The sequence below is a fragment of the Sus scrofa genome, chromosome 6, assembly GCF_054392235.1.
Source record: "Sus scrofa isolate SSC_HxYL_T2T_F1_AM1 chromosome 6, Sscrofa_HxYL_maternal_Yorkshire_Landrace_v2.0, whole genome shotgun sequence".
In the NCBI taxonomy this organism is placed as follows: domain Eukaryota; kingdom Metazoa; phylum Chordata; class Mammalia; order Artiodactyla; family Suidae; genus Sus; species Sus scrofa.
This window is the reverse complement of record NC_139388.1, coordinates 21,596,068-21,617,766: the sequence shown is the minus strand read 5'-3', so window position 1 is coordinate 21,617,766 and position 21,699 is coordinate 21,596,068. Positions and strand designations below refer to the sequence as shown.

The 21,699-nt window shown below is 52.8% G+C and overlaps 2 protein-coding genes across 12 annotated transcripts in view; both read right to left on the bottom strand.

The window, feature by feature from the left end:
- The window catches only part of NDRG4 (NDRG family member 4), a 42,942-nt gene extending 29,807 nt beyond the window's left edge, over positions 1-13,135 (bottom strand). For 4 of the 11 annotated variants that reach the window (XM_084959831.1, XM_084959834.1, XM_005664393.4 and 1 more), the window contains exon 1: positions 11,788-12,592. In XM_084959831.1, the coding sequence (XP_084815957.1) occupies positions 11,788-11,824 (37 nt within the window). In that variant the 5' untranslated portion in view covers positions 11,825-12,592. Of the gene's footprint in view, positions 1-11,787; positions 12,593-12,800 lie in introns of those variants that run through there. The other 7 variants (XM_084959832.1, XM_084959836.1, XM_021093968.2 and 4 more) reach the window with 2 other exon arrangements.
- LOC146402248 (uncharacterized) lies at positions 357-13,523 on the bottom strand. The gene is made up of 4 exons (XM_084959095.1): positions 13,438-13,523; positions 13,247-13,320; positions 9,516-12,908; positions 357-1,572 (listed from the first exon to the last, which is right to left on the bottom strand). Exons 1-3 carry the CDS (start codon positions 13,521-13,523, stop codon positions 12,007-12,009), a joined length of 1,062 nt encoding a protein of 353 aa, XP_084815221.1. The 3' UTR covers positions 357-1,572; positions 9,516-12,006.
- Between the last annotated feature and the right edge of the window lie 8,176 nt (positions 13,524-21,699).

The window sequence follows — 21,699 nt, the reverse complement described above, 5'->3', positions numbered from 1 at the left end:
ATGATATTTTTATTTATTTTTACAGCTGCACCTGTGGCATATGTAAGTTCCCAGGGCAGGGGTCAAACTGGAGCCACATCTGGGGCCTATGCTACAGCCATAGCAACACCAGATCCGAGCCACACCTGCAACCTACACCACAGCTCATGGCAATGCCAGATCCTTAACCCACTGAGTGAGGCCAGGGATTGAACCTGCATCTTCATGGAGACTCCTTGGGTCCTTAACCTGAGCTACAATGGGAATTCCTATATCTCTAATTCTAATTTGACACCACACAGTTTATTCTAACCTCCCCCTTTCTTTCTAATTTTTTTCATTCACAATGAGAAACCTGGCTCTCTTTATTCTCAATATTTTTGTTTATTTGTTCATTCCTAGGATGTGCACAAAGAAATTTCAGAACTGCTACCCATATAATGGTTTTTTAAAAATGACCTAATGAATTTTATTACATTTATAGGTGTACAATGATCATCACAACCAAATTTTACAGGATTTCCATCCCAAACCCCCAGCACATCCCCCCACCCCCCAACCTGTTTCCTTTGGAAACCACAAGTTTTTCAAAGTCTGTGAGTCAGTATCTGTTCTGCCAAGAAGTTCATTGTGTGCTTTTTTTAGATTCCACATGTAAGTGATAGCATTGATGTTGGTGTCTCATTGTCTGACTGACTTCACTTAGCAAACTAATTTCTAGGTCCATCCATGTTGCTGCAAATGCTGTTATTTTGTTCCTTTTACTGGCTGAGTAATATTCCATTGTGTATATGTACCACATCTTCTTGATCCACTCCTCTGTTGATGGACATTTAGGTTTTTTCCATGTCTTGGCTATTGAAAATGGTGCTGCAATGAACACTGGAGTGCATGTGTCTTTGCGAGTCATGGTTTTCTCTGGATAGATGCCCAGGAGTGGGATTGCTGGATCAAATCGTAGTTCTATGTTTAGTTTTCTGAGGAATCTCCATACTGTTTTCCACAGTGGTTGTGCCAATTTACATTCCCACCAACAGTGTAATAGAGTTCCTTTTTCTCTGCACCCTCTCCAGCACTTCTTGTTTGTAGACTTTTTGATGGTGGCCATTCTGGCTGGTGTAAGGTGGTACGTCATAGTAGTTTTGATTTGCATTTCTCTAATAACGAGTGATGTTGAACATCTTTTCATGTGTTTTTTGGCCATGTGTATGTCTTCTTTGGAGAATTGTTTGTTTAGATCTTCTGCCCATTTTTTGATGGCAGTTTGTTTTTTTTTGGTATTGAGCTGTAGGAGGTGTTTATAAATTTTGGAGATTAATCCCTTGTCAATCGACTCATTTGCAAAGATTTTCTCCCATTTGGTGGGTTGTCTTTTCGTTTATAATGGGCTTTTATCATTTGGAACTTTTGGCACTTTGTTTCTTTTAATACTTTATTCTCTTAGAATTAGACCCCGATTTTTTAAAGCATCTATTACTGTTGTAAATTTTATGTATGTATTTATTTATTTATCTATTTATGTATATATGTATTGTCTTTTTGCCTTTTTTAGGGCCACTTCAAGCAGCATATGGAGGTTCCCAGGCTAGGGGTCTAATCGGAGCTGTAGCCACCGGCCTACACCACAGCCACAGCAATGCGGGATCCGAGCTGCGTCTTCGACCTACACCATAGCTCACGGCAACGCCAGATCCTTAACCCATTGAGCAAGGCCAGGGATCGAACCTGCAACCTCATGGTTCCTAGTTGGATTTGTTAACCACTGAGCTACGACGGGAACGCCGTAAACTCTTTTTAAAAATTGAAGTATAGTTGCTATACAACACTTGGAAATTCTTAACAAAGGAAAATACAAGTGAAATAAACTGTTCAAGGTCTTCCTAAAATTTCTTCACATTCTGGGTCCGATGCCTCCAAATCACCCTGTCTTGACACCGTTGCTGGCTGGGCTTTTCCAAGAAGTCTCGGCATCTCTGGCATCGAGAACATCAGCAGCATTTCCCAAGAGGGCTCCACTACCGACTCCAGGATTTCCTTCCAGGTTGCAAATTCTAGGTACATATGATGGCAAGGACAGCAACCCCAGTGCCCACCTCACCAAGAGAGACTTGTTTTAGCGATGTTATGAAAAAATGTGCATCTATGAGTTGCCATAAATAGCTCTGTTATAAAATTTTCTTTGGTTGAGGCAGGGCACCAGGGTGTGAACTCTGTTTCTATACACACCGTGGCTGCAGGTATTCAACACAGATGCAATAACCTCTAATCCCCAGACCAAGGGCAAGGACAGAAGGAAATGGAAGCCCAATAGCACTCTCCATGTGAGCACATTCCGTATGGAGTCAGTCAAAAGTCCTACTGTGGCAGAGATCGGTAACTGTCGGCCAACATGTCCTCCTCTTTCTCCTTAATAATAGATCCCCCAATTTTAGATAATTAGACAATGGGAATAAAGCCCACTTTATGACCATGTGACAATAACCAGCCAGTTAGATGTAAATGGGAGCGTGTTACTTTGAGGTAGCGATCTTAAAGGGAGGAGACATGCTGGTTGGAATACAGATGTGATGGCAGGAGCTTCATCAGCCATTTTGGACCTTGAGGCAGGATACTAAAGGTGGCAGAGGGACAATACAGACGGAGTCTTGGTTCCTGAGAGTGATGAAGCCATGATTTTGGATGGCCTATCTCCAGACTCTGCTTATTAACGTGGGAAATACCTTTTACCTGTTTGATCTATTTTTTTATTAAAGTATAGTTGATTTACAATACTGTGTTAGTTTCAGATATTTCAACGTGATTGTTTTATATTTATTTACTTCAGATTATTTTCCATTATGGGTTATTATAAGATAGTAAGTATAGTTCCTTGGGCTATACAGTAGGTCCTTGTTATTTACCTGTTTTCAATACAGTCGAGTGTTATCTGTTAAGCCCATATGTCTAGTTTAGCCCTTTTCCCCTTCCCCTTTGGGTATCGTCAGTTTCTTCTCTGTCTGTGAGTTTGTTTTCTGTCTACAAGTCTGTTTCTGCTGTTTATTTATTTATTTTTTAAAGGTCCCATCTTTATGTATTTATTTATTTATTTTTTGTCTTTTTTTTAGGGTCACACCTGTGGCATATGGCGGTTTCCAGGCTAGGGGTCAAATCGGAGCTGCAGCTCCCGGCCTACATCACAGCCACAGCAACGAGGAATCTGAGCCACGTCTGCGATCTACACCACAGCCACGGCAACGCTGGATGCTTAACCCGCTGAGGGAGGCCAGGGATCGAACCCGCGTCCTGATGGATGCTAATCGGGTTTGTGAACCACTGAGCCATGACGAGAACTCCGAGTCTGTTTCTGTTGTTTAACCAATTACTATCCTGGTTTTTCTGTCACATGCTATTGAAGCTAATCTAACCTTAGGACATTTTTCTTGGAGACGCTGCCCAACAAGCGAAAGGAATTCAAAGAAAAGGGACAGGATAGGGCGTGCCCAAGGGGAAACAGGGAAATGCCAGGGCTGATGCTGAGCCTGCAGCCTCCTCTCTGCGGGGGGAGGCACGGCCCAGGCAGCGAATGAGCCAGCCCCTCCCAGCCCGCCTCTCACAAGCTCACAGCAACCGCATGGACCCAGTAACCATGACCCACATTCAAAAGTTTAAAAGCTCAGTTTGGCACTTTTTGCCTCAAAGTCTCAAGTTTCTTTAACATGGATGCCTCAACTCAGTCCTCTCGCTTTGCCTAATTTGGCAGCTACCCCAGAATCAAAGCAGGCTTGTCCTGCATCTCTGTGCAAGACTCTGAGGGGTAGGCCAAGGAGACAAGGCCCCTCCGGCCAGGAGGCCTGCAGGGTGGCCTGCAGGAAAGACAGTCAGGAGGAGCAGCTTTCCTACTGGCTATTATTTCCCCCCCACGACAGAAAGCCTCCTCCGCCTCTGAACTGCCCCAGGTATTGGTTTTTTGAAGAACCACACTCAGCTGGCAGAGAAGCAGCCACTGCAAGCAGCTCTCAGAATCCTCCTGCCTCACACACAATGTCTGCAGAAGGGGGGCCTGTGTCAGGGCCGCTCAATCCCAGACATTTCTTCTTCTCTTTTTTTTTGCTTTTTGGGCCACACCCGGGGTATGCGGAGGTTCCCAGGCTAGGGGTTGAATCGGAGCTGTAGCCACCAGCCTACACCACAGCCACAGCAATGCAGGATCTGAGCCCACCTGCGACCTACACCACAGCTCACCGCAACGCCAGATCCTTAACCCACTGAGTGAAGGCAGGGATCGAACCCGCAATCTCATGGTTCCTAGTCGGATTCGTTTCTGCTGCACCACAACAGGAACTCCCTGGCCATTTCTTCTTGTAACAGCTCCTGGTTGTGGAAATGGCACCTCTGCCCCATCCTCAGTCCATGTGGTTCAGACAGGGGTGACCACACCCCCAGGGGCGGCCGTGTGGCCCAGGCCTAAGGCCTTTGTTCATTCACTCACTCATTCATTCTTTCCCCAGATACTGACGGAGCACCTACTATGTGCCAGGCACTGTTCTAGGCACCAGAGCAAACGACGGTCATTACAGACAAAAAACCCTACCTTTGTGAAACTGTCTGGGTGTGGTGGGCGAACAACCAACAAATCTAAGTAACCACCCAAGGTCAGACACACTAGGTTCACAGAGGAAGCCAGGTCAGGGGAGGAGCTGCGACCTGAAACAGGGTGTAAGAGGGGGCCTCCCTGAGACGGTGACAAGAGCAAAGACCTGGACTAGGTGAGGGAGGGGGCCTTGTGGATGCCTGGAAGGGCAGAGGGAACAGCAAGCACTAAGGCTGTGAGGCAGGTGTTTGCCTGGCGTGTTGAGATGGGCTTAAGTCCTCAGATTCTGGTATGTTCTGAGGGTAGAACCAGTGGGAGCCACCAATGGATCAAGGGTGAGGTATGAGAGAGAGAGGAGTCAAGGGTGACTTGGATTTTGTCCTGAGCCACTGGAGGGAGAGAGGTGTCATTCAGGAGTCTGGGAGACCTTGGGAAGAAAAGGTTGGGGGGAAGGTTTGGTTGGTTTAGACCCGAGTCACGTGGGGCTGCAAATGGCAGGTGTTTATAAGAGTCTGCACTTGAGGGGAGAGCCAGGACTGGAGACATCACCGCGGAGACGGTGTCTGAACGTGGGAGACAAACGGGAGGGAGCTCCCATTGAGCTAGGGAGGTCCTGTCTCAGAATGAGCCCCAGAGACAGGAATGAGGAGAAGGCAGCGCAGGAGAGGGTGAGGTAGGAGGTGTGGAAACTGAGTGGACAGAGCACATGACTCGGCCTCAGAGACAGTTCAGGGAGGGACAGTCCAGGGCAAGACCTTTACTGGAGTCCTTGGGGAAGAGCAGCTCTTTGCCGGGGTTATCAGGGGGATGGCCTGTGAGCCGGCAGCCATCTTGGCATCATGAGGAAAGGTCTGAATTGAGAGTCAGACCCACACGTCAAGGACCAAACTGACCCAAAGAATGGAACTGACAGGAGTGAGAGACAGATCCTGATGGCCTTGCGTGGCCCTACCTCCAATGGGCTGCACAGACCTCCTGGATTCTCCTCTTTGTGTCAAAGTTCAGTTTCTGTCCCTTGCAACCAAGACACCTAACATAACGGCTAAGGTCTTTTCTCCTGCTTGGTCCAGAGGGGCCAAGAGAAAGCCAGCACCCCAGCCATCCATCTGGCAATGACACACTAGCAGCCAGGCCCAGGTGGGAGGCCAGAGGGCTTGTGGGCTCGGAGGCAGGGCTTCCCCACCCACTCGAATGGCAATACCATGGCCCACTCTAGCAGTTTGGGTCTTTTCCAACTTCTGTCAGATGAATCTAAAGCCGTGATGGTAAAAAGGAGCCCCGGAACATCCTGGGGCCTATGGTCCTCCTGGATGACCACTACAGAATGAAGGGACCGCTGGCCACCCCGACCACTGCTCCTTTCTGCCCTGTCCCCATATGCTGGGTTCCCAGCAAACACTCTGGAGCTGGCAAGAGCTTTGGGAGCAGTGGGCTTGGAGCCCTTCCTTGACGGATGAGGAACAGGTGTGTGCCACCACCCGATGTGCCAGCCTCTATGGCGGCTGAGGCACCACATGTGACGGGCATACACCCCAGCTCTGGTTTCCTGGTGCTGCTATAACCATAGTGGCTCCAAAGAAGACATTTTTTTTTCCTTTGGCTGCGCCCACAGCATGTGGAAGTTCCTGGGCCAGGGACTGAACCTGTGCCACAGCCGTGGCAATGCCGGATCCTTAACCACTAGGCCACAATCAGCGGCCACAATCAGTGGCCCTGAGCCAAAGTCAAGGTGTGGGCAGGACCACGCTCCCTCTGGAGGTTTGGGGGAGACTCTCTCCTCCTGCCTTTTCCAGCTTCCTCAAGGGTGTTCCTTGCATTCGTTGACTTGTGGCCCCTTCCTCCATTCTCAGGGCCAGCAGGGAAAGCAAGGAAGCACCTTGCTGCAGAGACCACGTCACTTCTTTGGTCTGTGCTCCCATCCCCCATCTGCCCCCCTTTCCAGGGATACGCGTGGTTGCGCAGTTGCATTTAGGGCTCACCTGGGCCATCCCCCCATCTCAAGATCCTTAACGACAACTGTAAAGTCTCTTCTGTCGCAGGTTCTAGGAATTAGGATTGGAATCCGTTTGGAGGCCAGACTTCAGCCTAACACGCATGTACGCACACACACACTCACCCCACAGCCTTGCACCCCGTCTGTGTGTTATTCACTTTGCCTGCAACGACTCCCTCCTCCCGGTACGTAGGAAAAGCCAGCTTCAACGTCTGCCCTGCATGAGTCCTCTTCCCTTGGGTTTTCCAGGAACGTGCTCTCCCCACCTCACTGGACCCCCACGTCCCTTGAGAATTCCCGCAGGACTGGCTTCACCAGAACCCCAGCGCTTAGCACCTACCCCTATGCGTTTGTTCATTTTTCATTTTTAAAAATAGAACTTGACTATCAGGCGACAGACATTCACCAGCAAAAGTCAGAAAAACAGAAGGTCAAAAGAAGTAAAAAAAATCACACTCCATCCCAGGAACCAGAGGAAACCACTGGTGACATTTCTGCTTATATCTTTTCATTTTCAGTGCTCATCTATCCACTGAAAAAGAGGTGAAGTTTTTGTGTTTTTTTTTTTTTAAACAAAAAACACTGTTTTGAACCATCTTTTGAACTCTGGAGTCAGACATCCTGATTCAAATTTCAGCCAGCCACTTGCCATCTGTGTGACCCGAAGCAAGTTACTTAACTTCTCTGGGCTTCAGTTTCCTTATCTGTTAAAAGAAGGAAATAATAGCACCTCCCTCCTATGGTTGGTTCAATGATGAATTAACACATAGGAAGCCCGGAGGACTGTGCCTGGCACGTGACAAATGCCGTGTAAGTGTGAGCTGCCATCACGTTATTACATGTCTAGAAGGAGACATCTGTTCAGGTGCCTCATAAACTTTGGCAGCGTAATTCACCGCTGCCTGGGGTTCCCTAGTGGGAATGAACTCCTGTTTCTTTCAAATCCCCTCCTATTAGGTATTTAGGTTGTTTCCAGGTTTTTTTTCCTCTTCTATAAACAACTACCGGATAATATCCTTGAACGAACACCTCTTTATTTGTTCCTAAAAATTCAACTGCTGAGTCACAGATGATACATATTTTTAAGCTTTGGATACATCACTGCCAACCTGCCCTTCATAAAAGTTGCACCAGTGACTGGCGTGGCCATCTCCCCACACCCTCCCCTCCTCCAGCAGACACGCCTGTGCCCTCACACCTATCTCACAGCGCCCTGGGGAAGCCGTGACAGTTGCTTAAATGGATGAACTGGAAAGGAGGATTCGGGAGCCCCTTTGCAGCCTCCTGGGGGTAAATTCTATGCCTCAGTTTCCCTCACATAAAAATATATGGGTCAACACACCTCCTAACAATCAGACACGCATTCCATGCATTAAAATAGTACCAAAAGTCCAGACTCAACTGGCCAAAGTTTGGCTTTTTAATCATACATCCAGTATATATTTTTTAAATTTCCCACGTCCAATACCGAGGCTCCCAGGGGACCATTTCAGAGCCCAAACCTGCCGTTTTACAGCTCTGACTCCAAACTGTGTTGGAGGCACAGTGCTAGAGCACAAATGCACAAAAACCACCACCTTCCTATTTGCAAGCAGACAAATGTCCCACTTTCCTCCGTCAGACTAAGAAATGCTACAAAAGGCAGGGAGAGTCTGCCCTCTGTGGACGGCAGAGAGCTCGCGGGGGCGGAGGGTGGGGGGACAGTGTCCTGGGCTCCTTCTCACCACACTAACGACGTGGGGCCTTTGTTCCCACTTGACTGATGAGGTGACTGCAGCTCAGACACGTTAACAATATGCTCAGGGGCTGAGAAGCGGAGAGGAGAACCTGAAATTCACATCCTCGGATTCCCAAATCCCTGCCCTCCCTGCCCCGAGGGCTCTGCGAGGGCTGAAACTTGTGCTGGTTGCCCGAGCCCTGGTCACCCGTGAAGGAACAGCCCTTTCTTCTCTCTGGAACAAAAAGACATGCCTGGGCTGCGCGTGACAACTTCTGGGCATCCTTCCAGCCCCGTAAGCGAGGGGTGCCTGGCTTTCCTCACCTGTTGTCAGAGCTAGTGGGAACCAACCCCAGATGTCATGCCCCACCTTGTCGCAGGTGACAGGAACCTGAGGCCGAAGCTGGGGCCCCCAAGGGCACATCTCAGGGAGGCCTGGATTGTGTGGAGAAAGCAGAGGAGGAGCTGGAACTTCCCAGAGGAAGGGGATCCAGTGACTGGAGCAAATGGGGGGAAGGGAGGAGACCCCAGGACACTGAGGACAGCAGGCCTATGACTGCCGTTTCCTGCCAGGCGCTACACTCTGGTGGCACAACCAGGTTGGTACCACGACGAGCCCATTTTGCAGATGAGGAAAGTGAAGTATAGAACAGCCAAGAGATGGGCCTGGAGCCAGGCAGTGGACATGCATAGGGCAGCTCAGGGCTCAGGACGGAGGTTTGAAACCCAGCCCTACCTCTTCTCAGCTGTACTTCTCAGAGCCTGACCTCATTGGCAAACCGAGCATGATAATAAAACAGGAAAATGTGAACACTATAAACAGCTAAATAAACGTGAGTTTAACAAGAAGGTTTGGTGAGATAATTTCCTAATGCTGATGTGGGGGTGGGGAGTTGGAGACCTCTAAGAAACCATCCTGGAGATGCTATTGAGGCTGGACTCAGTCACCAATTATTGAGCACTTGCTGTATACCATGACACTAAATCGGCCACACCCTGAGACCTGCTCATCATTCAATGTCAAGATCTCAGGATGTGGAGTTCCCGTCGTGGCAAGGCAGAAATGAATCCGACTAGGAACCATGAGGTTGCAGGTTCGATCGCTGGCCTTGCTCCGTGGGTTAAGGATCTGGCGTGGCCATGAGCTATGGTATAGGTCGCAGATGCGGCTCAGATCTGGTGTTGCTGTGGCTGTGGTGTAGGCCGGAAGCTGTGGCTCCAATTTGACCCCTAGCCTGGGAACTTCCATACGCCACGGGTGCAGCTCTTAAAAAAAAAAAAAAAAAAAAAAAAAGATCTCAGGATGCATGTGACAGGGTTGAAGTGGGTGGGGACAGATTTAAACTTCCTAGTGGCCAACCAGTCAGGGCAGGTGGAGTCCTCCCTCCATCCTAGGGACAGCCATGACCAAGGAATCTGAGGGGAGGTGTGGCCCAAGAGGCAACCACCAAGGCCAGGCCCCATCTGAGTGTGTCACTTATGCCATCTCGGTGAGCCTCACGCCAGCTCTCGGAGGGAGGGGTCAACAGTTCCATCTCTAAGATGAGAAAGCTGACATCAGAGAGGTTAGGCCACCTCTGTGAAATCACACAGCTGGCAGTAGCAAGGCTGGGATTTGAACCCAGATCCAAGGGACGAGCAAGAGGATGGGAACCAGCTGGAGAAAGCGGGGAAGGCTGCAAAGACCCCTGAGGGGATGCACAGTAGGAGCCTGAGACGAATGACAGTGACTGAGAGAGTCCTGCTGCAGCCTGGCCAGGGCCTTAGAGAGTCGCCAGAACAGGAGGAGCCTGTCTGATGAGGGAGGAGGGGCCTTGACTCCTGTGCCCAGAATATGAGGGTACAGTGGACCCCACTGGAGCGCCCCCCCCCCGCACGTGTCTCCCACGAACACCCCTCCTCCAGGCCCTTCTGGGGTTGGGAGAGGAGAAGGGGAAGCATCCAGGAGCTCCATCCTGCATGCAGGGCTCTAAAAACCCCTGGGGTGGCGAAAACTTTCCCTCCGGGAGATCAGCAAGTTCAGCCACCCCTCAGTCGTGTGGTCTTTGCAGTCAAGTGAGCCTCAAGTGAGCTCTACAGGGAAAGGATTGGAGGCCATGCCGGCCCCGTGGCTAACTGGGCTCAGATCTGGCACTTCTGAGCACCTGGCCAGTGTTTCCAAAGCTCCAGGAACACTGCCCACCTTCCCATCTCTGAGAGCCTGGCCTGAGCCCAGGGGTGGCCGCTGTTACTTTAACTCACAGCCAGAAACTTCACCCCACCCCCCACCCCATCACACAGAGTCCAGCCCCTCCAGCCTCTGCTTGCCTCACACCACATCACTCCCAGTCCAAGCCTCTCTCACGTCCCAGAGCCTCTGCATGTGCCGGTTCTTCCGTCCTTCAGCCTGTAATGCCACCTCCCTCTCCATTAATAGAAATTCTGTCTTTTAGGGTCCAGTTCAGAAGCTGCCGTGTGCTCACATCTATTTGCTCCCCTTCTGTTCCCCCACTCAGACTCCGACCTGCTTCCTGGGTGCATCCCCACACTGCCGTCCCCTTTCCTGTCTTGAAACAGGGCTCCTGGGCCCTGTTCCCTTGCACCAGGTGGGAATGTGCTCCAGGTCAGGGACCAAACTGCCCCGGTGCACAGTTACCAGAATCCACGTGTCCATCCAGCACACACTGATCGAGCACCTCCACAGCCCAGGACCCGGTGGGATCTCGACTTCCCGACTGTTTCCCTTTCCTAGCTCCCATCCTCCTGTCTAGGTCTGTCCACGCCTCTTCCCGGGCACGGGGGGCGGGGGGGAACCACAGAGGCCACCTGTACCATCCGCCCTTCCCGCCTGGGAGAGCATCTCCACCCTCCAGACCCCTTGTCCTCTGTCCTGCCTCGTGTCTGGGCAGACCCAGGACCCTGCAGCACAGCATCCTGGGTATGGCTTCCAGCAGGATGTCTGGCCACTTCAGAGGAGTCCAAAGGCTGAAGGTCCCCAGTCATCAGGGACCAATCTGGCTTGCAACTCTCCTGGCTCCTTGGCCTCTACTCCCAGGAAGTAACTTCTCCTCGGGAGAGGCGCTTGGATTGTCACAGGGAGCAGGAAATGAGAGGTGCACAGCAGAGGTCCTGTTGGGAGTCCAGGGAGCTCCTTTCTTGGGGGGCACCAAGCCACACTGATTGAAGGGCAGGCGCTCTAAGATTCCTTTCCCCTTTCTGGGATTTGAATAGAGCTTGGCTAGTCGGAGACCCCAGGGGCTCCTCCCTTGACCCTCGCTCTGCCTCCCAATTGCTCTACCACCAGGACACCGGGACTCAGAGAGCAAAGCCGGGCAAGGCACCGCCCAAGTCCTCTCCCCAGGCTGGGCTCCGCTCGGGAACCTGCAGCGCAGAAGCTAGGAATTAGCTGGTATTCGCAAAAACCCTCCTCTTGCTCGAACCTGAACCCCCTCAAAACCTCGCTCCGCACCCTGCTCCAGCTACAACTCCAAAAGTAGCGGGTGGCGAGGGCCGCGCCAAGGGGCGCCGGCGGGGAAGGGCCAGCGGTACCTGTCAGCAGCTCGATCTTGTGTCCTAGCACCTTCATCTCGGCGCCCGGCGCTGCCCGGCTCGGGGCTACGGCGTCTGGGAAGTGCGCTCGGCCGAGCTGGGGAGAGGAGCGCCGGAGGCGAGGGGGGCAGCAGGAGCGAGGAGCGCAGCAGGAGGAGCAGCCGGGAGCCGAGAGCGCTCTCGCCGCCCCCTACGCCGCGCTCCCCCCTCCAAACCGGTTTAAAAAAATCCACCAATTGCACCACCGCGCACCCCTAAAAGGCGACCGCCGCCACCTGGTCGGGGTGAACTCTGGGAGGCGGAAGGAGCGCGGGGGGTGGGTGCGGGTGACACTTCACAAGGCGGAGGAGGGGGCACCTGGGCCCTCCGCCCGAACAAAGAGGCCAGGCCATCACCGATGTCGCGGTTTGGGAGGCGGTAGCGAGGCCGTGGTCCTTGGGGTCCTCGAGTCTGACCGGGAAAGCGAGGAGGATGAGCTCGGGCGGGGTGGAGTGGGGTGGGGAGGGGGTACCGCCCTCGTAGGTGAAGCGTGGCCCAGGGACAAGGCGGCAGGCCCGTGGGTCTAGGTCGTGGGCAGGGGCTGCGCGGGGGTGGGGAGCTGGCCGCGGGCCGCAGTGGCTGTGGGATCAGGGGAAGATGGGCCCAGGGGCGCCTCCAACTCACCGAGGGTGATGCGAGCAAGTCAGACGCGCAGGCGGGGAGCCGGGCCTCGGCGCCGCAGCCGCCAACGCTCGCGTGCAGGTGCAGGCAGCCCGGGGCCCCTCCACAGAGCCTCCACTGCCGGGGGCGGAGGCCGGGCCGGGGGTGGTGCGCCGCGGGGGGCGTGCCCACGTGGGCGCCGGGGACGTGGGCGCTGGGCCCGGCCTGGGGGCTGGACCCGGGAGGCGGGCCTGGGCGCTCAGCCTCCGCCTCCCTCCCGCCGCGGGTGGAGTGCCCAGTGGGTGGGCAGGCGAGCGGGAAGCGGCGGCTCCGAAGCCTAGCCGAGACCCCGGGCCGATCAACCCGCTCCTCACCTGGTGGAGGCGTCGGGAGAAGGGTCCCAGCCGCTCGGAGGGTGTCGGGTGCGGTGGGAGGCGCCGCCCGCCCCGCCAGTCCCCGGTAGCCGCGCGCGTCGTCGTGCTCTCGAGGGAGGGGGTGGCCCTCTGTCTCAGTCTTTGTTTAGATTCCCGAGGGGAACCTCAGCCCGGAGGAGACTGCACTCTCCTCCTCCTCTGCCCCTGGTGCCAGCTGGGAACCCCTGGGGAAATGCTCCGGGGTGGGGGGGGAGGTCAGGAAGCGCCAGGTGCTCAGGCAGCATGTCTCCCATTTTTAGAGCCCAAGAGTTTCCTTGGCGAGCTCATGCAGGAGTGACTCCGCCCAAAGGTGTTCTGGGTACCCCCTCCCCCGAAATGTGGCGAGGTCCCTGCTCCCCTCCATTCACCCTCCGTTATCGGAGCGAGCAGGAAAGGGAACTAGGGACCCGCATCGTCCTCGGGCTCACTCCCATCCGGCCCAGTGCTGTTGCTGTCACCCGAAAAGTGTGAGAGCGCCTGGCTGGAATCTTAGTGGGGAGAACGGAAATGTGAGGACCCGAAAAATTTTACTTGGGCAAAGACAGCTCAAGAGGAGGGCTGCTGGACACCGAGGCTGTCTTCAGGCCCTGCCACTGACCTTAGGCGGGGTTCTGCCACTCCTGATTCCAGCCTTTCCTGTGCTGAGTGACTGCGTCCGACCAGGACATCTGGGCCGTCCCGCATGGCCAGTGGGCTGAGCGGTCAAGAGGCTCTTGTCTCTTCCCCCTTCACTGGACTTTTACCTGGGCTGGTTTGGGGTGAGGTCCCAGATTTTCCTCAGCCCCAGCTTTCCCTGGAAGCTGCCATGACCTTGAATTAACTAATGTTTAGGAAGCTGGTAAAATTTGGTGGGTGGGGATGGGTTGCACATTCCTGCTTGGAGGCAGCAAGCTTGGGTTCTCCTTACAACTCTGGGACTCACTTTGGGGAAATCTTGCCTCTCAATGTCCTCCTTTGTAAAGGAGATGATGAGGAGAGGCCAGTGGTGACAGACTGAACGTCTATGTCCAAAACGTCCAGGAAACTGTGGTTCTATGTATATGAGTCTGGAGCCGGTCCTTAGGAGCACAGGCTGGTTCTCCAATTTCCTGGCTGTGTGACATCCAGCAACTTACTTATCCTCTCTGGGCTTTCATGTCATACTCCATAAAACTGGGATGCTGCTGACCTCGGGGAGGGGGGGCAGTGCCTAAGAATTAAATGATGGCCCCAAATACTTAGAATAGGGCCAGACATATGGTTGAAGCGCTCAATAAATAATCCCCCGTGATTACTGATAAACCTGTTATGACTGCATTCGATTCTTTCAAGCTCTTCTGAATTTCACCCTTTCCAGTAATTTCAGAGCTAGCCATTGAACAAAACTAATTGTTGGTGTTCTCGTAACATATTTGATGAAGCCTAGCCTGTTCTGAATTTCTTGGAGGAACACAGGTCCCAGGAGGATGGAAAAAGCTGCCTAATAAGAGCTTTGACACTGTGACACGTCTGTATGCAGGATGATGTCTGCCGTGGACTTGAACTAACGAGGACACATCCATGTGGATCAGATAATTCATGAACCCCCAAGTAGGCATTCAGGGGGGTTAGACTGAGGATGTGAACTCCTAAAAAAGTAGACTCAAGAGATGATGAAGCAATATGATTGTAAGAGCCCTGCCCTCGCAGGGTGCTACGGCATCAAGCAAAGGTGCTTAAGGGATAGGCAGGGAGTGGGGTGCTGGCCTCTTCTGGAGGAGAAATCTACTCTGTCTGGTTTAAGCAGGACAGGGCTTTCTTTAAAAAGGATGGGCAGCCCTCAGGACCTCAGGAGCTAGTCCAACCCGGCAGCACTGGTCTGGTGTTAAAACCATTACTACCATCCCCTGGCACAGATGCTGCAGCCAGCACCACTCCTGGGCAGAGACACGGGATGGATGCTGGCATCAGGACCACGGCTGCCTCTGAAGCTAGAGGTGCTGCTGCTGCCACATTGTCATCAGAATGGATTTGGTGTGGTCTTGGCTTGCTCGTTGCTACCAGTTTCTAATTCACAGTCAAGAATGGGAGGTCTGATTGGAGGTGCCCTTCTCAGGGAGTCTGTTGAAGCTGCAAGGGAGGCTGGGAAAAGGTGTTTTCTGTTGCTCGGGGTGGGGTGGGGTGGGGTTGGGGGATGGACCCTGCCTCATGGGAAGAGCTTGTCAGTGAACAAACTAGTGACTGGTGCACACTTCAGATAATAATGGACTTGTTGGGAAACTGCTATGAATGACACACATGGGCACTTAACTCGGAGCCTGGCATGGGGATAACACCCCATCCCGGGTCGCTGAGATTCATATCATGCTGCAAATCTACAGTGTCAAGCGGTGATGCTCCTACATCCTTTAGTCTTTGATTTTTCTGCAGGTGAAAGACAAAAGGACCTTGAGAACAGTATGGCTTGCTGCCCTTCCAGATGCAGAGGCAGCTCTGGTCCCGTTGCCAGGAGGACAGGTGACTGGGTTTTTCCACTGTGGTGATGAATTGGGCTGAGTCACCATCCCTCTCCAGTCCCCTCGTGACCATGACTGGGAGCAAGTGAAAAGAACCAGCAGGTGGGGTCAGGGGTACAGAGGAGCCTGGGGCCATGGAAGCTGCCTCTCTTGGCAGGCGGAGGGTAAGCAGGAACTGTCACCCCTCCCCAGCTCACACTCCCCACTCCCTAATGATGAGTCAAATGGCCTCAGGAAGAGAAGAGAGGATCCTTTTTCTACTTTTATAGGCTTGGTTGAGTGTCTCTTTGGTGGCAAGCTCTATGCTGAGTGCACCAGAGAACCAGAGCAGACCAGGCACTGACCTTGCCTTTCAGGTTTGGGCACGATGGAGGAAACCACGTTGGAGTTCCTGAATCAGGGTACTGGGCAGATGCTGCTAAAATGTGTAGTCGAGGTTCCCTCGCTGTACAGTGGGGGCCTGGAGGGGTCAGTGAGGGCTGCATGGAGTTAGAGGCATCTGAGCCTGCAGAGAAGGGGAAGAGGGGAAGGTCAGCAGACGGCGATAGAAAAGGGGGGTTGATGATAGAGGAAAAGCAGCAGCATCCATCCATCCATCCATCCATGCTACATGGGGTCAGCCAGGCCCCATGCTAAGCTCAGAGGGGCACAGAGCAGAGCATGCCACAGCCCTGCTCTCTCACAGGAGCTCCTGTGCAGATGATAAGGAAGCTGGAATGAGCAGGTGGGCAGGGGCGAGTATCTCATCTCAACCTGTCAGTGGAATTTCACCAGTCACCAAATTATTGTTCCCTGCTCCTGGGCCACCCTGGACCACTCACTGGCTTTGTGCCACTCCATTTTTCTCATAACATGTAAAGCCCCTCCACCTGTAGCGCCCACCTCTTGCTCCCCAGGAAACTCTAGACACCCCAGTCCAGGAGGACAGCAGGATCTCCTCCAGGTCCCTTCAGGAATGCCCTGCCACCTGCCCTGGAAGCTTCACCAGACAGTTTTCTGGGTTTTGGGGTTTTGTTTTTACAGCTGCACCTGCAGCATATGGAAGTTCTCAGGCTAGGGGTCACATATGAGCCACATCTGGAACTTACACCACGGCTTATAGCAATGCCAGATCCTTAACTCACTGAGTGAGGCCAGGGATTGAACCTGCCTCCTCATGGACACCATGTAGGGCTCTTAACCCACTGAACCACAATAGGTACTCCAGCCTGAGGTGTTTTGTTTTGTTTTGTTTTGTTTTAAATGTATTCATTGGGTGTTACCATTGAGGTAAACTGAGCTAAGGGGACACAGGGTCTCTCTTCTTTGCAACTTCTTGTAAATCTCTAATTATTTCAAGTAAAGAGTTAACAAAAACCAAACACACCCAAGGCAGTCCTGGAGGGACCTCTTTGGCCCCAGTTTCAGGAACTCACATTTTTAAGTCTTCACTTTGTCACAAAGGTCGGGGCTAAGAGTTCTATGCCTCGGTTTCCCCTGAAGGGTGGGAAGCATTCCAGGGAAAGGCAGCTCTCCTGGTGAGTGGGTGGGTGGGTGAGGGGGCTCTCCAGGCTTTTCTTGCTCCTAACTCTGCTGCTGGCCCCGATCGTGAGCTTGAGGGACCTGATCAACCCTACTGTAATAGCAGGAAGGGAGAAGCAAGAGAGCTGGGAGGGGACACAGCTTCCCTTGTGGGCCCCAGGGAGCCCTGGGAATCTGCAGAAGGAAGACAAAAAGCTAAGATTTGCTCTTTGGAGGAGAGCTAAGCCATTCTCCTTCCAAAAGGCACACACGTGACTGGAGAAGCCTCTGACCTCAAGTTCTGGAGAGAATGGCCCCCTTTCCGCAGGGTCGCTGTCCCAGTCCCATTCCCGGCCCGAGCTAAAGGAACGCCAGGAGCTGGGGTGCCTCCTCCCAGGGCTGGGATGGACCCTGTGCTGGGCTCCGGGCACTCGCCCCTCTGGGGGACCACCGTGTCCCCAGCACCGCGATCACAGGGTTGGGTTGAATCGGAGCTGCCAACCAAGTTTCCGGATCATAGAAACTGAGAAACTGACTTCAGACACTGTGTTGAGGGTCCCCAAGACCACCCTCAAGCTCAAGGACTTGCTAGCAGGACTCACAGAACCCAGAGAAGTCATTTCCTTCCTGGTTAGGTGACGGCAGTAAAAGGACAGATCAAATCAAAGAAGAGAATGGTGCACGGGCAGAGGGCAGGAAACGCCGGTGCCCCCTCCCAGGGTTGTCGCCTGGGACAAGGCTTCCAGCACTGATGGGTGACCACACAAGCTGGGTACCAACGGGAGATGCTCACCTGAGCCTTGGGGTGCAGGTTTTATTGGGAGTCGGTCACATATGCACACAGCACCTCAGTGACTAACCTCAACTGCTGAGGCTCCAGGCCCCCAGAGATCAAGCGCGCAGTGTGACCAGGGTCTCAGGCATCCAGAACCAGGCTTTCACCACAGCTCACACTGTTAGTGTAAAAAATCTGGTCAGACCCTTACCGTGTGGCCCAAAGCCACAGACACACAAACACAAGACATACAAACACAGGCAGCAGGAGCATCACGGGCCAGTCCTTTCTTTGCCAAGTGCAGGACCCAACGACCCAAGGCTGCTGAGCTGACCCCTTACCGCACAGATGCCTATCGCTTACTTTGTCTCAAGCACACACACCGTGATGTCAGGCAGGAAAGGAGGCTAAACTCTCAGAACGTAACCTGGACGTCATGACGCGCTAGGCATTACTGCTCCCAAGAGAAAAGAGGCGGCCTCACATGATCAGCTTTGAAGGTGACGGAAGGGGCTGGGAGCCACCAGTATATGCTAGAAACCTGATATGTGCGTCTTTCTTGCTTGTCTGCACAGCTGTGTCCCCACGCAAGGAACAGGTGGGCTGAGAAGCTCCCTCTGGCTCCTGAACTAGATCTGGGTCAGGTGACCCTGCTGAGGGTGGGAGGGCTCGGTCTGAGACCTCCCTTAAATGTCCAAGCCAGTTTGTCCTTTCTTTTCTTGGGGCTTGCTGCTGTTGCCATTTATCTTGGGAAAGAGGAGCCTGTTCTTTTAAACAAATGCCCTGACCCTTACCCCAGGATCCAGGTGTCCCTAAGTCAGCTCTAGGGTAGACCAGATGTTCTTCTAATATTCTGCCTCAGCTCCTTCCTCACAGTCCAGCCTCCATACCTGGAGCAGAGCCATCAATGGCCTGGGCTGCTGGCCTGAGGGGGCCTTGTGATGGGGAGTCAGACAGCCTTGGGCTTCACTGTCTACTACCTGGGTGACCTTGGCTTAAATTTCACAACCTTGCAGAGTTTCCTCCTCTCTCCAACAGGTCTTATGAGAGGTTAGGGAGTTGTTCCCTGAAGAGCCCCCAGGGGCTGGCACTCAGTTGAGGCCCATTGACCAGTGGCTATTAGGACAATGAATTTTATGGTTCTAGGAAAAAATGTGGGGCAGGTGGGATCCTTGTGATGAGGACAAGGGGTGCGGTGACACATCTGCTGCCCTGGAGCTGGGTGTCTAGAAGCCAGGGGGTCTCTGGGAGACAGTGCCAATACATGTACATAGCAGGAGGAGACCTGGTGGGCTACTGGGGTATTATGCGGATCGAGAGGCCTGGTCACCACAGGGCCTTTGCACGTGCACTGTCTCTGCCCCAGGAGCCCTTCCTTCCACTTCCCTTGGCTAATTCTGCTCATCCCTGGGGGTGTCAATTTAGACTGCAGCTGACCCCCTTCCTCCATGCTCCCATCATACCCCATACTATTGGTATTAGTAATAATACCAATGATAATACCAGCGATAACAGTCTACCATTTACAAAGCCCTTACTATGTGCCAGGCGTAGGTAGCATTAAGGGCATTACCTACATATGTTATCTATCTAAGCCTCCCAACATCAGCAATTTTCTTTTTCTTTTTTTTTTTTTTTCTGTCTTTTGTCTTTTTGTTGTTGTTGTTGTTGTTGTTGCTATTTCTTGGGCCGCTCCTGCAGCATATGGAGGTTCCCAGGCTAGGGGTCGAATCGGAGCTGTAGCCACCGGCCTACGCCAGAGCCACAGCAACGCGGGATCCGAGCCGCGTCTGCAACCTACACCACAGCTCACGGCAACGCCGGATTGTTAACCCACTGAGCAAGGCCAGGGACCGAACCCGCAACCTCATGGTTCCTAGTCGGATTCGTTAACCACTGCGCCATGATGGGAACTCCTTATTTTTCTGATCTTACAAAGGAAGAAACAGGTTCAGAAAAGTGAAGTAAATGGCTCCCCTGTACAGTGGTTGTCCATGAGCTGGTTCATCTCCCGCCCTGGATGATGAGCTTCCTGAGGGCAGGGTTGGGCCTTGTTGGCTATTGAGCCTTAGTATCCAGGACTGGGCCTGGTACTTAGGACGGGCTCAGGAGGTGAGAGCCCTGCACCACTATTTGTTAAATAAATGAATGAGTGAGTGAGTGAGTGCTTGCCAAGTACCGATGCAGCACTTGGCTCACAGCGAGGGCTCTGTGGTGGCAGACTAATGCCTCCCCTCAAATGCATCCGTGTTCCGATCCCTGCAGCCCCTGACTGTGTTACATGACTTGGCAGAGGGGAATGAAGTTTGCAGAGGAAGTAAAGTTACTCATCAGCTGACTTGAAAACAGGGAGATTTATCTTGGATTATCTGGGTGGGCCCAGTGTGATCCCACGGGTCCTTAAAAGCGGGACAGGGAGGCAGGAGAGAACCCGAGAGACAGCAGCCTGCAGACTTGGCGGCTGGCGCTGCTGGCTGGAGGATGGAGGATCGGCCCGTGTGCCCAGGAAAGCACGGGCTCCAGAAGCTGGAAAAAGCAAGGAGGTGGATTCCCCTTTAGAACCTCCAAAAAGAAGGCAGCCCCGCCAACACCTTGATTTTTAGCACAAGTGAGACCCATTCAAGACTTTGGGTCTCCAGACCTATGAGAAAATGGATGTGTGTGGTTTTAAGCCACTAATGTGGTAATTTTTCACACCAGCAATAAAAAAAATAGTACTGTGCCCAGAGCCCAATGCTGAGGATCACACTTAGTGGTCACTTTTTAAATGACTGTTGAGGAGTTCCTGTCATGGCTCAGTGGTTAACGGATCCGACTAGGAACAATGAGGTTGCGGGTTCGATCCCCGGCCTCGCTCAGTGAGTTAAGGATCGGGCATTGCCATGAGCTGTGGTGTAGGTCACAGACACGGCTCGGATCCCGCATTGCTGTGGCTCTGGTGTTGGACAGTGGCTACAGCTCTGATTCAACCCCTAGCCTGGGAACCTCCATCCGCTGTGGGAGCAGCCCAAGAAATGGCGAAAAGACAAAAAAAAAAAAAAAAAAAAAAAAAAAAAAAAAAAAAAAAGACTATTGAGTTGAATTGGATTGTTACATTGACTATCAGCAAAGATACCTAAGAAAAAACTGCTTCTGGAGTTCCCACTGTGGTGCAATGGGATGGGCAGTGATGTAGGAGCACTGGGGCATAGGTTCGATCCCTGGCCTGGTGCAGTGGGTTAAGGATCTGCCATGGCTGCAGGTGTGGCTTAGGTCATGACTGCAGCTTGGATCTGATCCCTGGCCGGGGAACTCCATAGGCTGCATGGCAGTCAAAAATGAGAAAAAAAAAAAAATTTACGAAAGAAGAAAAGAAAAAAGTGCTTTTGTGTATTTTGGAGGCATTGCCTGAGGGGCCTAACTGGGAGGTCTCCAGCCTCAGGATGGGTTCGAGATTGATCCTGAGACCAGGCCACGGGTTCAGCAGGCTGGGCGGAGTGAGGCCACAGAGAAGGACAGGAGGGGCCTTCTGGGGGCAGGGAGCCCCAGGGGGTGAGTGAGCAGTGCTGCTGGGCAGGCGGGGTCAGGAGCCTGGACTGTCCAGCCCTGGTACACACCTGCTGCTTCCATAAGCTTGAGGGAGGCCACATGCTGACAGCTCTCAGTCAGCTCGGGCTGCTGTAACAAAACGCCCTAACTGGGTGGCTTATAAACTGTTCTAGAGGCTGGAAGTTTGAGATCAGGGTGCCAGCATGGCCAGGTCCTGGCAAGGACCCTCTTCCCGGCTGCACAAAAATGGCTATTTTCTCACTGTGTCCTCACATGGGGGAGAGCAGAGAGAGCCCCCTGGGATCCTTTCATAAGGGCACTAATCCCATTTATGAACACCCCACCCTCATAACCTAATCACCCAAAGGCCCCCAACTCCTGATACCATCACATTGTGGGGGAGGGGCATTAGGGCTTCAACATGCGAGTTTGGGCGACACAAACATTTTGTCCATTAACCAGCCCTGCTGTGTAAGAACCACGATGATGCCAACCCACCAGAGGAGGGGTAGCCAGCTCTTGTGTCCTCCTCCACTGTGCTAGGCCCTGCTCCAAGCATCCTTAACCTACTCAGTCCTCATAA

Excerpts from the sequence above, each read along its gene's own strand:
- LOC146402248 (XM_084959095.1), bottom strand. The coding sequence starts at position 13,523 with ATGCGGGACGGCCCAGATGTCCTGGTCGGACGCAGTCACTCAGCACAG. Across the intron at positions 13,321-13,437 it reads GTGGCAGAACCCCGCCTAAG|CCAGGCGCTCTCACACTTTT; the intron begins GTCAGTGGCAGG and ends CTAAGATTCCAG. Across the intron at positions 12,909-13,246 it reads TGAGCCCGAGGACGATGCGG|AGCACGACGACGCGCGCGGC; the intron begins GTCCCTAGTTCC and ends CCCTCCCTCGAG.